General features: G+C 36.0%; 1 protein-coding gene across 1 annotated transcript in view; it reads right to left on the reverse strand.

Annotated features, from left to right (window-relative positions):
• LOC149411761 (cGMP-specific 3',5'-cyclic phosphodiesterase-like) overlaps positions 1 to 12733 on the reverse strand; it is a 341390-nt gene extending 328657 nt beyond the window's left edge. Inside the window, exon 1 of the mRNA XM_089646730.1 lies at positions 11726 to 12733. Within this exon, the coding sequence (XP_089502856.1) occupies positions 11726 to 12733 (1008 nt within the window). The remainder of the gene's footprint in view (positions 1 to 11725) is intronic.
• Between the last annotated feature and the right edge of the window lie 4316 nt (positions 12734 to 17049).

The following is a 17049-nucleotide window of genomic DNA, read 5'->3' on the forward strand; positions in this document are numbered from 1 at the left end:
GATGGGGACACAGTTAACATCCTAAATTATTTCCTGGCTGTTAGAATTGAACAATCTCTCTCGTATTTGCTCTGGCTGGCAAGCTTGTTTAACAGACATTACAAAAACGCATATGATGGGGCAATGGTTAAGTAACACGCTTACGTGAGCCGTTCCAGGTGATGCAGGAGTTGAAGGACCCTGGAGGTATTACTCTCAGTCATGGTGGAGTAACAACCAAGGTGATGCTTGTCCATACGCGCCATCGTGCGCGTATCAGACTTCAATGATGTAGCCGGCACTTCTCGTTCGAGACCGGATTAATAGCAAAACACCCACACATGTGGTCTAGACCAAAGCTAGCGTCCGAGAGCGTTCTCGTAGCAAACTGCCCACACATTTTGTTGAGACCAAAGCTAGATTCCGAGTGATGGCGGCTAGCGGCGTCCAAAAAGCGGTTGGAGTTTGGCGTGGGTTGCGCCGTGCAATGTGCGCAAGCCACTAGTGTTGCCAACCATCTCCGTTTAATTAGATTCGCGGGGCTTTTGAAATGCGTATGAGAGAACTACTTCCTGACAACATGCTGCGCAGGACCTAATGGCCTCGGCAACAGCCGGTCAATCTAGGGGATCTAGGGGCCTGTTGGCAGCTCCATCCCGCTGTTACAGCATCTTTTAGCAGCATAGGTGAGGGCACGAGATGTCTCACTGATGGAGGGTGCGGAGACCGACTATATAGTATTAACTTATTATTTAGCCACTTTTCATTGAGCTCATTTAGTTTCTTACTTTACAAGATTTGTATTTTTTTACTTAAACAGATTTTACTTCTAGTGTGAAAGACACCTTGTTCGTTTTTATTTACCCTGCTCACATTAGTGTTATAGCCGCCTGCCTTAAGTTTATCTTACCTGAGATTTAATTTAATACCCTGTCTCCTTATTTATTATGCCACCATTTACCTAGTATTCCATATTTGTATAACATTTTATCACCCCAGTGTGCTCGGCTATATAATTTCTATAACAATTTCATTAACGAAGTGTAAATACTTTTACAAAGCAGTCAGTGACTTTGTAGACGGTTTCCCCGAATCGTGTCCTGATTGAACACAGTTCATTTTCCTCGGGCTATAACAGCATCATTATATTGGTTGTCTTTCGACCTACAAAAAATTGTATAGTTGGTATGAATACGTTAAAATCCTCGGCAGATCACGCGCATCATACACGGCAGACGTGAATAATTAGAATTGATATTGTGTTCGCTCATAGTAAAAAGTCTGCAATTTAATTCCGAACAGGATACTGCACAAAGAAATCAATGTGTTTCTTTCTGACGTGTGTTAAATCTTGGGCCGACTACGGGAGAGGCCTTGGTGCGCGACGAGTCACGTGATCAAGTCAGTGCCATCGAGCAATGACAATTTACTTCCGAACAGGATACTGCTCAGTGGAAACCACTGTGTTCTTTCTGACGTGTGTTAAATTTTGGGCCGACTACGCGAGAGGCCTTGGTGCGCGACGAGTCACGTGATCAAGTCAGTGCCATCGAGCAACGACAATTTACAAAAGGAGACGATTGTTAGCGGTACTCACTAACTCACTACTAACGGAAATTAATGATTTGTGTGTTGTTTTACCGCAAGAATATTAAAAAAAGGAGTTATTAGACTTTTTTTAATAGTAAAGTCTTACTCTATTCGGCCTTGCAAATCTTGATGGTTTTCTAGTTTTAATTATTCCGACTTGACAGCCTTTCTTACAATTTTTTCTAAATTATTCGAACATTGTGTTTGATGTCAACATTATCAAAACAACTCATTCTTGTGGCGTGTTTATCTTACTGTTTTGGGCGACGGGTAAATGGGGTTGCAGTTGATTACTTTAGTAATTAATATGATCGCTTAGCGCCCCCGGGGCGGTAGTAACATTTAGGGGTTGCGTGAGCTCGCACCAGGTACAGTAACAGTAACAGTAACACTGCTCATCAACATTAAATTATAATTGGGACGATTAAGGAAATAGTCTCGTGCCTTTGGAATGTACAATCTCGTGATGGGAGGCGGTTAAATTGGAGTGCTGTTGTAATGTGAGAAAATAAATAGATTGTTTTTACATGTTACTTTGTAAATTGAACAATCATTTAGTTAACTGGCTTTCGTATCCAGCTTTGCCCGAATTTCAATCGTGTCAAATAACATTTAAACAAAAACGATGTTTTTTTAAATTAATTATTTTTATCTGCCAACACAAAAATATTAAAATATACAGGTTGTTAAGGGACATACTTGACTTATACTAAACCAGTGATTGCTGACATTGTTTGGAGTTGGCCCCACCCTACATATCTGAACTATGCGTCCCGGAAAACACTGGTCTGAGGCAGTCAGCTCTTAGATCAGCAACATCATCAGCTGTAGGCAGCCTGATAGAACCTAAGCGCAAGCCAAATACTAAGTTTGGTGATCGCGCTTGGAATAAACTCCCTCCGGAACAAAGATCCATAATACGTTAAACAGAATTCAGGTCTAAACTAAAAACTTACCCTTTTAAGCTGTCATACTCTTAAATTAAATATATCATTCCTGAGAGAAATTCCAGTTATATCCAATCATGTCCTTAATCATGTATCTAAATTTCGCTAATAAACAATTACTTAATGTTAATTAAGTGTTAATCTCAAGTGACCTAACAGGTAAGTATTGTATTATATATCATCTCCATATATAGTTAGTAATAACATAGATCATTGTAGAAATGTATGATATATTTGTACAGCGCCCTTGAGGTGATTTTTCACAAAAACTTGTTACCGGCCATATTTTATATTAAATGCCATCCCGAACTTTGCAGATTTTCTGCGCGCCAATACTCGGTCCTCGAGTAATGTTCGGGATGGGCAGAGCATGAAACTGTCGCCAAGGCATGGGCACACAAAGGATTACAGGTTCTACTGATTGTAGTGAAATGAAAGCAGTAGTTTTGTTTTTGCACATTATAAAACATGGAGAATATATTTAAGTAAACATGTTACATATTATGACTCGGCACTTACCCCCAGGGATCAAAAATTGGTTCTTAATTCTATCTAAAACTGATTAACCACTTAATTACGGAAAGTGAGCGGGGAGCTTCCATACGGCCGGCGGTGGTCTGTCCCAGACAGATCGAGCTGGCACCATCAGGGCTTTGGTCCAGGAGACGGGTCCAGCGTCTCCGACAAGGTGGCTGATAAGCGGTTCTGGAGCGTATCGGGTCTATCGTTTATGTAACATTAATGGAGCGAATCCATCCATTGAGCTGATCGGCAGATTACTTGAGCGGGTGCCGTCCGGGCTTGTGATTTTATTATCCGTATCTTATTAAGAAAAATACGGCTTGTATCGCGCCACTTGAGGTGAATGCTTCATTTCCCGGAGTCCGCGGAATAACGATTTACAAGGGATCGCGTATATAAACTTCAGTAGAACATTATTTGTGATCTTCACGAACACACACACGGTCATCCATTATACGGACGTTTATTTAATAGAGCCTGCACCGACTTGGTTTTTGTAAAAAAGAACCGAATAACCCGCATCAGGAATACTGATGTACACTTTTTTAATACGATCGCCCATCCAGGGTAAAAATGAATTATAATCTAATTGACTGTGCGATCATTACACGGCCGTCCCGCTCGTGTAACAATTCCAGAGTACCCAAAAAAAGGAAACGGAAACAAACAATAGACTGCCCGGCGGTCTATTTGTTGCCAGACCGTGCTCTCTATAATTTTAATCAAAATTAATGCTATGAATGGTACTTGTTCTGAAGAGGTGTTTTAAATAATTACTTTTAAATAAGACTTAACACCGCTTCATAACATTACCCCCCGCGCCACACAAATGTTTGTCCCCAAACATTAATACAACTCTAAAAAAAACTACAACTGCAATAACTAAGCTTGAAAAGATCCTCTGGGTTTCTAAAAAAACAATCAACAATTATACATGAGCATCATAATTTGTAAGATAAGTAAGGAATAAGACAAAATCTACGATTTGGATAGCAAAACTTATGATGAATGGGTGTGCCGCAGCTTCAATCGCACCCATCGAGCGTGCAGCCGGATGGTTGAGCCTGCGATTCATCCATTCTAGAACTTAAAGATAACTTAAGATTAATGTAACTTAATTACAAATTTTAGAAGATATTACGTGAACGGAGTCTGCAAGCACCCACAGTATCGGAATACCGGGTGATGATAAATTGACGATTGTCGAAGACTGCCGTTAGCGTTACATCTGTGACGGAAAATATTCTTAAACAAAATTGTAGGTAAACCTGTAGGTATATAAAAAAATATTATTGTTCTTCTCAACACATCTAAACAACTTAAGCGTTAAAGCTTCACTGGCCCTTTAATAGGGCGATAAGCCACTCAGGCAACACTTTTTTTTTAGGGAGGTAAACCAACCCTCACTTTTCACTGAGTCTACTTCTCCGTTGGAGATAAAACACACTTCGAAGAAATTCTATCTACTCTACCTGACCTGGTTATTGGGTAAGTCTTTCGAAGAGAATTTATACAATAAGACAAAATAATCATCCTTGGAAAGCATTATTTCGTAATAGTAGAAAAAACTTTTAACCTTTACACACACGCAGGTGTGTAAGGTGGTTTAATCGAGTGGAACTGTCAACAACCAATCTTATAGATGTGGTGCAATTAGTAGTAGTATACATCCATTGTTGTAAATGGTGCAATTGGTAGAAAATTGTATTATTGTACTAATTTATAGATAAAACTTACTTTTACTAAATATAACTAAAGTTATAGAAGGAATTTAAGGAAAAGACATATGCTGAACCAGCTCTTATAATTGTATCATTAATTACTATGAAATTATTAAACAAAATATCAAGAGTACTAACATAAGTATACCATTTCCAAACATGACAAGATAATTATAATAAAGTAAACAAAAATATATTTGGTAAAATTCAATTCTTAATAATAAAATTTTTAAAACTGCTTAGAAAACAAAGATGTACTGGACCATGGTGAACGAGAAGGTTGAATAACCCCTAATTTTAGCATTTCATCAACTTCTGTTTCTAATTGTTTCTGCCGTGCGGGTGAAAGAGGGTAATACCGCTGTTTGATGGGTGGTCCTGTTGTAATTATTTTGTGTTTAACTAAGTGTGTTAGACCTAACCCCTTTTTTTCAAAAGAAATTGACTCGAATTTTTTAACTATTTTAGAGAGTTCCCTGTTCTCTTCAATAGTTAGGGATGAGGCTGGCCGAATAGCCCGCAACCCACTAATATTTCCTTCCGAAACAGGAAGAGTAGCTTTCGAAAACAGTTCCGGTGCGATGTGGAACTCCTTCCAAAAGTTAACTCCTAGAATAATTGAAGGCGACAATGTCGGGATGACGTAGAAAAGAATTTCCTTTGTGGATGATTTATACGTGACCGGCAATGACATTGTCCCTAAGACTGGTTGGTTTGAACCGTCCGCTGTATAAACACTAAACTTAACTTTAACTAACTTAATACCTAATTCCTTAAAAATTTTATAACTATTGCCTCCTAGACATGACAATGAAGCGCCGCTGTCTAGCATTCCACTGTAGAAATTATTTATAATATGTACATAAGTATAAGGACGGTTATCATTTTCAATAGCCATCTCCCGTGGCAGCGGGCCCACTGTTCCGGTTGATGGGGATGAAAGAAATTTATCAACTATTCGGAGCCAACTCTCCCACTCGCTTTTCCTCTGCGCCAAGGACGGCTTGTAGCAAGAGAGACTCCGACCTAGTTTTTTGACTTTTTATGAGCTTTGTCATTGATAGCTCCCACTTTAGGATTGTTAGACCTTGAATTTTTCTTCCTGCAATCTTCTATAACGTGTCCCGATAGTTTACAATATGAACAGAATGGTTTATTGTAAAACGTTCTAGAATTTTCGTGTGCAGTTTTTGTATAAGTGTTAGAAGTAGAAGAAGACGGTTTATTGTATTTATAATTATTATCTCTGTTTCCAAGACTAACTTTAGTATAGTTGTTGGAATAATTGTTGTTATTTGGTTTTCTGTACTGATTTTGGCTATAACCTTGGTGTCTATGCATATTATTATTATTAAAATTAGGTGTTTGTCTAGCAGTACTATCAAATTTCTCCGGTTTATTAGTGACAGGTAAGTCTACTTTTGGTTGAGAAACGTTGAAAGATACGAAATCATCCGACAGTGTTGCATAAGATTCCAAGTTGCCTGCATGAGTAGTCAATTGATCGAATGTCGATATATCTCTTGAGACTAGTAAATTTGTATACATAGGCAATAAAGCTTTTTTTGCCAACCGCAAAAGTTCTAATTCCGGTAGTTTAGCTTCAAGCATATTGTTTAATGACTTCATTCTGAGAGTGAATTCTAGCACTGACATACCTTTAGGTTGTGTCATGTTAAATAGTTTTACCTTAAGATCTGTTTGAAGGTCGTTTGCTTCAAATTGTCTTATCAAAAGTTTTGAAAGATCGTCCCATTTCAAATCCTGAGTGTAAATAGACCTGAACCACAGGAGTGCTAAACCTTCTAAAAGATCAGGAAAAACGCGTACAAGATGATCCTGGTTAAAATTTTTTGTCCTACATTTCTCCTCAATTAATAGTAAGAATTCCCTTACACTACTTTTTCCGTCATATTTCAGTTTCCAACCGTCTACGTTATTTGAGTGTGAGTCTCTATAAATAATCTTCGTTTGTTTAATTATGTGGGCTTTCTTAATGGTTGTGTCGTCTAATTCAGAATCCGATGATTCAGAATTCACTTCACTTATAGCAGGTATTTTAATCTCTTTATTATAAGCGCGCGCCTGTAAACGTAACTCATGAGAAGTCGACGATGGATCAATATTCCTGTCTTTAAGTTCTTTAATGAGAACCTCCTTCGAAGCCCCATTGATATTTGGTATTGGTATTGGTGAAGACATGATTACGTTCTTTGATGTTCAGATAGAAAGAAAGAAGTAAAAGAAGAGAAAAATAAATATTTAATTTTTTTTGTTTATAAAACAAAAGAAACTCTTCATTGACGGCTGTAGTATCATTAGACGTAATATTAGCTCAACTTCTATTGTACAATTGTGAAAAAAAACAAAAAAAAATTGTTAAAAAAAAATATGCTCCACCCTAATGAGAATTGCGAAAAATGGACCACCCTATTATATTGTGAAACGTTATTAAACGTCGGCCTAATGTAATTGTCAATCAAAGATATCATTTAATTTGGGCGAAAAAAAATGACGTAGGTATGTATATAAATAATATTGAGTGTTTGTTGACTTACGAGTAATTAAAACGCATATCGATTGTAATGTGGACTTACAATTTGTATTGTAGAACGCCGACATAAATGTTTTTAATATTATGTATATTAGCGTAAAAATCTAATAATATTATAAAACGCAAATATGCCTTGATCAAACAAGTGAATGACATCGTAAAATAATCGTAAATAATTATGAATTAGACAGTTTGACATAACCTCCCATATAATCATCTTGTTTACCAATTAGTGTTGACATAAAATTTGACAGCTACAAAAGCATAGATAAATCATAGATTTCATGAAAGATGAAAGTTTACGCAAGATTTTACCATAGAATAACGCAAATTATGAATTATCGTTACAAGAATACTGAGTGTATTTGAGGTTATGAAACAATATTCAAATCACTTGACATATGTGATACAATATTATGTCAATTAATCATGAAACATTTCACCAAAATCAGCACAACATGCAATCACCACGAGCCAAAACACGTTGAGGCGCCAATTGTTACCGGCCATATTTTATATTAAATGCCATCCCGAACTTTGCAGATTTTCTGCGCGCCAATACTCGGTCCTCGAGTAATGTTCGGGATGGGCAGAGCATGAAACTGTCGCCAAGGCATGGGCACACAAAGGATTACAGGTTCTACTGATTGTAGTGAAATGAAAGCAGTAGTTTTGTTTTTGCACATTATAAAACATGGAGAATATATTTAAGTAAACATGTTACATATTATGACTCGGCACTTACCCCCAGGGATCAAAAATTGGTTCTTAATTCTATCTAAAACTGATTAACCACTTAATTACGGAAAGTGAGCGGGGAGCTTCCATACGGCCGGCGGTGGTCTGTCCCAGACAGATCGAGCTGGCACCATCAGGGCTTTGGTCCAGGAGACGGGTCCAGCGTCTCCGACAAGGTGGCTGATAAGCGGTTCTGGAGCGTATCGGGTCTATCGTTTATGTAACATTAATGGAGCGAATCCATCCATTGAGCTGATCGGCAGATTACTTGAGCGGGTGCCGTCCGGGCTTGTGATTTTATTATCCGTATCTTATTAAGAAAAATACGGCTTGTATCGCGCCACTTGAGGTGAATGCTTCATTTCCCGGAGTCCGCGGAATAACGATTTACAAGGGATCGCGTATATAAACTTCAGTAGAACATTATTTGTGATCTTCACGAACACACACACGGTCATCCATTATACGGACGTTTATTTAATAGAGCCTGCACCGACTTGGTTTTTGTAAAAAAGAACCGAATAACCCGCATCAGGAATACTGATGTACACTTTTTTAATACGATCGCCCATCCAGGGTAAAAATGAATTATAATCTAATTGACTGTGCGATCATTACACGGCCGTCCCGCTCGTGTAACAATTCCAGAGTACCCAAAAAAAGGAAACGGAAACAAACAATAGACTGCCCGGCGGTCTATTTGTTGCCAGACCGTGCTCTCTATAATTTTAATCAAAATTAATGCTATGAATGGTACTTGTTCTGAAGAGGTGTTTTAAATAATTACTTTTAAATAAGACTTAACACCGCTTCATAACAAACTTTATGTCCGGGTTAAATCATCCAAATATTATTATTATTAAAGAATGCTCCATTGACATTTTTGACAAACATAAAACATAGAAAACATCGGAAATTGGTCAGTTAGAGTTTATGTGAGGGGATGGGCGGTTACTCAAGTGGAAGATTTAAAAAAAAAATTGGAATTCACAATAAAATTAACAAAATAATTAATTATTAAGTAAAAACAAAATAATATTATGGTATATTTTCAATATCAACCGAAATAAATTTAGTCCGAGATTGACGAAAATTTAGCATACCTGACCTTCAAAACAAGAACGAGATGACTGTCATCAGATTTCGTTAAACCTCTCCCCACCCTTATAGCAGAATTTCGATACTTGTTGAAAATTTGCACTCTTAAAGTTCAAAGTAAAAGAAAAATTAATGTCTACATCTGATTTTTTAAAAATTCTGTCTTATTTCCGAGTAACGTCGTGGACAAACTTAAGCTGGTTATAAATAAATAACCCTTTAATCAGATAGATAATTTTCTGAAATTTCAAATAAAAACATTCAGAACTCGGCAAAATATCCGATGTGGTTTTCCTGGCGATAAATGTAATGTTTTTTTTTCGATACCGCACACCAGATGTCGGTAGAGTGTGTAGAACTAAATTATTATTATCCAGTTAATGTATTTTCAAGGGTTTTTGATAGGTGGCGGTATTTGCACCATCTGACAGAGATATCATGTCGGTTGTTCCCGAACGGTTATGAGTTCGTATTATATTCTATTAGAAGATAATTGAACTATCGTAATAATCACCATCCCGCAGGCCAATAAGTTTTAAATCTTAAAATCTGTAAAACTTTTACATAGATTAATGGCGTTCGTGTGTCCTGCCGATCAACTTTCTTATTATTACTCCCTGTAAAATAATTTTTTTGATATTTTAAATTTCATAAACCACGACATTCTGTCCGCTCTGACCAATATCTGGGGAGACAAAATCTATACAAAAAACTACCAGCTATCATTCTTATGTAAAAGTATACGGAATAAGACAATAAAATAAATAACCGGAGCCTTTGGGCATACGGGCAAGATATATTTGAATGATAACTAAAGGGATACATGTAGATAAGTTATAGGGTTTACCCAAAACCACCTCAAGCCAGGTCAGGACACTGAATCAAGTTGGCCTCTTGTTTGCTTATTTCTGTGAGTTCCTTTATTTATTTTTGTATTTTTAACAGATGAAAAATGGACTGTAAAATCTGGTCATTGACCACGGAAAACAAGAGTATTGTGGCCCTGCCCCAATGTTTCATGTTAATACAAACAATTGGTTCAATGATTGGGGTAATGTTGTCGCTGGAGACGCGGCTTTAAAAATACAAAAACATGTTTGATGAAATTAGGCGAAAGTAGATGCAGGATTGAGGATTGGAAAAAGATAACTGATTCTCTTACAACGTTGCATCTGCAAATGAGTTCGGATATACAAACACAATTATGTACTTTATTTTTTTGTTTATGTTTTTACGACAGACCGACAGTAATTTAACGCACTAGTAATTAACAAATACGAAAGAAAAAAATATTTTTCTTCTCAGCAAATAACAACAACAACGTGCTTCCATGATAGTACTACTTCTTACAATATGTTACGACAGTTTCTAGCTACTAGTGATGATTAGGGAAAGGTAGGAACTGGATAAATGACCAGAATGTAGGAATCAACCATATTCTCGTTTCAAAACTAAAGAAAAATTTGAAACAATTTTTATGAAATATTGATCTTATCGAAATAAGTGGATGATTACATTCAGTGTCTAGGTCTGGCTTGAGGCGGTTTCGGTTCAAGAAAAAGCTGCGATTTCAATGAAGATTTTTATACACCAAAAACGTATAAAATAACTTACTTCGGCTTGGTTCTTTTTTCGATGTTTTTTTCTTATTTATTGAATTTCAGTAAAAATGTTATCGCGATGTAAACAGGAAACATTTTTTTCGCTTATTCCAATAAGAGTTCTTAGAAAGATTGAACTTATCGGAGAAAAATAACAAAAAATAAACACTCTCTCGGTGTCATAAAATTTGGGCTGCCTTCTCTCCCTGATTTTTTTGTTAATGTGACTTTTTAGTATTGGAATACCTTGTTTGGGCATACAGCCAATTAACATAATATATTTTTTTAATCAAATTTTAATTCATACCTACTTATCATACTTGTCCGATCTCCTTATATTACCAGGAGACAAAAGGTGCCTGCCCAGTATATGTTCTACAGCGCAACCGACAACAAGTCACGAGTTCAAATCGATTTTACGTACAAACTAGATCAATTCGCCATTGAGTTTTTTGTTCTTCGAGGGGACAAAGAGGATACAATCAATAAGGTAGGACTTTTCAATATTCTAGTGGCATCCTCACGCATTACCGTTTTCGTTCCCTTTTCCCATTAATTTCGTCAACAAGAAACTCGCGGCCCAAGATAACATTTCCAAGAGTTTTCGAAACACACCTACTTGAATAAAACGGGTAAACCGATAAAAAAATATACATAAAAGAAAACACTCTTATCAATATAAACTGTTTCATTTTATCAAAATGTTTTGAAAAGACCAGTATCAACATTTGAACGATAAGACAGACGAACTAAAATATCATTTTAGTCAATTGACGGTAGATCTTTAAGGACGAAGTGAAATAAGACGTTTAGAGTCCCCACCTATATATTATTACGATTTTTATTAATACGGAGACAGTCTATACGTTTCCTGCTGGCATCTCCCATGTTTCAGCGTATTAACTTAGTTCACTGGGTTTTCTCGTTTGGTAAAAAAAACGTTATAATTACAGTAAGCAAAGATATCATTCTCACCTTCACAGGAGAGGAAGCCAGCCATAGCTGGAACAGTTCTGATGTCACTGAAGTCCTTTTAGAACCAGAATTCACTAGAGGTGGCTCAGTTAAAGCGTGAACCCTCCTCAAAACATCAGGAGTAGCTTTGTCCCTCAACCACCTTTCCAAAAGCTCTGGATTGCCGGCGAGTGTCTTGTTCAAAGCATCCACCTCATCTTCAGAAACATCAGAAAGTGGATTGGAACAATCAATTGGACTTGTAGAGTAATTTCGATTGGAGCCCGTGTTGTACAAAGTTGGACTTAGTGGCATCCCTCTAGTTGCAATAGTCATCGTTGAAGAAGATCCTGAAAAACTATGCCTTTCTATCGTGTTGTTATTTGGCGGAATGTCTTTTGGAGCACTATTTTGTAAAAGATTATTGATTTTATTGTTTGAATTGACACTATTGTTGATTTCGTCTGGTTTAGTACACTCTGTTACACTGATAGTCTGATTTTTAAAGCCAATTCTTGCACCGTCACTCGATTCGTTCTTGTTGTGGTCGCCTTCTTCGTCACTAAGAAATACGTTATCTGAGTCTACAAGTTCACTTCGGGCAGTTCTATTCAGTCTTAAAGCATTGTTGGAGTTCATCACATCTTTTAAAGAAACGTTTGTTGTTACACTGAGCATATTGTTGGATCTTTCTTCTAATTTGGTTCTAGCAGAGATTATGGTTCCAGTTATCCTGTCATTAGTAGTTGGAAGCTTTATCGTATAATCATCGCTATTAATTTGGTTGTTGCTATTCTTTAGGCTTTCTGTTTTCTTTTTGTCCCATTCATTATCTGCGAAATCGCTTGGTAGTTCATAAACCAATCTCAATAGATCTCCAGAGTTTCTTTTGATTGTTTTTTCTCCTTCGTTATTCTCTATGGAGGTTCCGTTAATTTCGGGGTCCGAAGTGGGATTTGATTTTCTAACGTTTTGGTTTTCGGTTCCCCTCCCTTCGTCGATACCCTGGGTCTCTGGTGATAGACTCATGGCCTATAGATTTAGACAAATTTCTCTAGAATTTTGTGTTAATGGCGTTGGAAACATCATCGATGTGGGTTACATCTTGCCATCTGAAACAAATAAAATCAATAAAGTAAAACATATAATATTATGCATTCCTCATTACTAAACCTTACTTAACCTTAACAACGCTGACTAACCGGGTGGTCACATAGCTTCCCTGCTTTTACACTGTACAGACGGGGGGCTCTTGTGAGGTGTCACATAAAAAAAAAGACGGTGGATTTTCATAAAATATTATGATATTTGTTTATTTATTATTTTCGTATTTTAAACAGTATATTTATAAACAAATTCTGCTGTGTAATTATTACTACGCGTGACAGCTGTTTCGCCTTGCGAAGGCGTTATCAAACTATCGAAGGCAAAACAGCTGTCAGTTTTCGGAAGGCGAAACTGCTGTTACGCTTAGTAATAATTACACAGCAGAACTCGTTCACAAATTCACTGTTTTTTTATATAAATTTAATACTATTATTATCGTTGAATATATAAACGAAAATAAATAAAATGGAGTTCTACAAATTAAACTTGATAACATTAGTGTGCGAAAACTGAAGCTCCCTTGCGGCAATATAAAATTGAAAATGAATAATGGCACGCGGCGATTTGTGGGTCCACTGTATGCATAATGGAATGCCATAAGAGTTCCATACAACGACAAACATAGACGTCAAACGAGTCGTATTTTATTAAATATTTTAATTATTATCCTTTTTTAACATTAGCGCACTCACTCTAACATTCCTACATCCATAACTCCCTTTCAGACCATCTTTGAACGCTTACTACGGGGCTTAAGAACTACCGAAATTATCTTCATTTTCTTAACGCATATTTTTACTGGCTGCCATCTTTATGTATGATTGCAATATTATTCACAAACTAAATGCTTTCTGAATAGTGTCTTTGATAAATAGGTAAGTTTTTAGATTCTCACGGCCAAAAGCATTTTTGTTGTTTGTTTTTGGGGTGTTATGCCGTGTTGCGCTAACTCCTTCTTTAGCCGACGTTTCGGACAGCGTTGCAGTGTCCATCATCAGGGCAGATCCGGTAGATCCGAAGATGTGATCTACCGGATCTGCCCTGATGATGGACACTGCAACGCTGTCCGAAACGTCGGCTAAAGAAGGAGTTAGCGCAACACGGCATAACACCTCTTTGATAAATATATCATTTTTATTTTAATGTGTGACATCTATTGATTTTTTTTCAAGTTAAGGATGATTTTTTTTAATGTTTGGATTAACTTTATGATTAAACACTCAAACTATAATATTTAATCTTTGAAGACAATTTTAACGATTCAAAAACGGAAAAAAATCAGAAAACGGTACGGTCGCATTTCAGAATCGTAGCTCTGTAGTAGAGTCACTTCCTGGCAAAGGTTCAATTTCTAGATGCAACCGTATCTTTTTTGTTTTAAATTTTTGTTTGAAAGTCTCTGACATAAAAAAAAAATCTAATTTAAAATCAAATTACTACGGAGTGGTCACATAAAAACCGTCTCAATTCGTTCAAACCGTAAAATAAATGATTGGTTTTGATTAAAGCGTCTAAATAAATGAAAATGGCCTGTTTCGTTAAACTGCAAACTAAAACCAATCCAAAATGAAATGTACATAAATTCTCCTGTCGTCCTAATACGTGTCATGTTTGCGCTCTGGCCCCGTCTACCAAAGTGGTTTTATCAAAAAATCCGTCGGGGGATGAAAACCCAACAAAATCAGAAGCACTGGAGGGATGAACCGATGGAAGTGTTCTATGGGCGTTTCTGTTTGTCCGAACTCAATTTTATCTTACTTCTGGTGAAATTTATAAAACGTTTTCACTGCCAATATTTCGACTTCCGAGATCGAATGCACACCATTTTTAATTTTTACATGACGGTCAATGTGTATGGCTGATTTATTAAAATCCTGTTAAAAACGTGAGAGCAAGCCATTTCCTAATAAAACATTAGTAAATTCAGAATATATCAGAACACGTGTTCATACAGTTGCGCTTTTCCTGATACATATAATGATGAAATGCGACAAAATTTCAATTTTTTTCTAACCCAAATACCTACATCTTCATAAAACATTCGTGTTTTACTCCTAGTTTGTTAGAAAACCTGTCAATTCATTCGCTGTCACGTTTTCAACAGGAATACGAATAATTTGTCCATATTTCAAATTAGTAAATTTTCTTCGTGTATTTATTACTAACTGATATGTACCCAGTGTTGCTCGAGAACATGACAACTATAACAAATTAAAGAAGATTTCTCTCAACTATGCAGATTGTCCGGGGTTGAAGTCCTCAAACTTCGGGAGTTGATCCTATACGATGATAAATAACTACCTTAAAACTTATGAACATTTTTTTACCTTTTTTACTTCTATGACCGTGTATAATAATCTTCCGAAATTGGTGCACTTTACCCCCGGACACCTTATATAAAACCGTTAAAGGGAGTAAATAGCCGCTTTACCGCTTATTCAGTTAACTATTTTTTTAGATTTCTATAATTTATTAACATAAAATAGGCGCTGATGTAACATGCTGCCATCAGAATGTATTGGGAAATGTAAAATATATAAAGTTGGATGTATTACTAATATTATAGGGTATTTGAATATAGTAATCGAATCAAAATGTCTTATTGAACAAATATATAATTTAATTAGCTCGTTTGAGGCCTAGAAGCCGAAAGGACTAATAACAATAGGTGATATCAGTTTTCTTTCAAATCACACTTCCAGGGTTTCTTTATTCGATGGTCAGAAGGCTCTTTTCCACTCTCGTGTCACTTGCGGCGGATGTTATATTTTTACAGGTTGTAACTTTGTAAAGGCCGATTTAGTTTATTCGAAGTCGTAATAAGGAACTTCATTGAAAAATATATGACTTACAAAAATATCATTTTTATTGTATTACTTTAGTGCAGACCCGTAAAAAATCAAGGGATATTATAATTTCTTATTGGATTTTTGAAACCATATTTGCTTCTTTATCACTTATTTACCTTTCAAAAACTAATATTGCCTATTTTCTTTATAATATATATATTTTTTTACAAATTAGACATAGAAGTTTATTTTTTTAATGATAAACTTATGTTTATAAGGCAAGGTTTAATGCATAGCATAAAGGATAACAAATGCCTGAAATATTAATACAAATCGAAAATATTATCTGATTATATAATCTGACCGGTCAGTGGTTGAGTGGGCATAGCGCTTGGGTCTCACCCAAGCGTCGCGTGTTCGATTCCTCGGCTGGCCGTCCTCCATCGCAACACAAGCAACATTTTCGGCTTTCTGTGGTGGTAGTAGGAGATTTTCAAACATTGTTGGGTTATCCGTGACCCGAGAATGTTTGTCTTTCTTTTAAAAAAAAAAAAAAAAAAAATATCTCCCGAGTAAAAATAGTTTTAATTAAAAAATAACTTCAGGCAACTAATTATTGCTTATAATTATTTGTTATCCTTCATGCTATTCATAAAACCTTGTCTTATAAACATTAGCTTATCATTAAAAAATAATAATACTTGTCAACTCAAAAATATATGTAGATATTATATGTCTCGACGCCATCTAGTGAGAAATTTAGCACTAACAAAGCCTTTCCTACAAAAATAAAGTTGGTTGTTTACAGGTGGAAAAAATATAATAAGCTGTAATTGTTGATTGAAGTACTATTACATATTGAATCATTTGGCGGGTTGGAAATAAGCCGACATAACTGGTTTCAGAGCACCCGACCGGAGGCACGGATTCAATTCCCGTAGGCGGCATTTATTTTTACTCGGAAGATATTTTTAATTTGTATTGATATTTCAGGTGACTAATTATTGCTTATAATTATTTATATAAGTTTATCTTTCGACTAAACACCGCAAGTAACCGTGAAAAATTAGGAAATGAGTCAAAATTTTACTACAGATATCATCGGCTGAGTTGGCATCGCGTCTGGTTTCCACCAATACACGAGGTGTTTTCTACAAGTTGGCATTCGTTAACAGACGGCTACGTAAAAGTTAAAAATACTAATAAACGGATAATATGTCGAATTAAAATAATAACTTTAATATACATTGGAAGTTTTGATCTACTTTTTGACACTAAAAAAGGATTTCATTAGTTCATGAGGTCTTCAGTCACAACATAACTCATAACTAACAAATTTAACAACTAATTAAGTCTATGGATAGTTTATACGATTTCCTTCAATTCTAAGAGCTTAGTTAGTTCATCTCCATTCATTAATGAGCCATTTATTTTCCATAACGAACATTC

The sequence above is a fragment of the Hesperophylax consimilis genome, chromosome 25 (assembly GCF_061612785.1).
Source record: "Hesperophylax consimilis isolate HC1 chromosome 25, BYU_Hcon_1.0, whole genome shotgun sequence".
Lineage (NCBI taxonomy): Eukaryota > Metazoa > Arthropoda > Insecta > Trichoptera > Limnephilidae > Hesperophylax > Hesperophylax consimilis.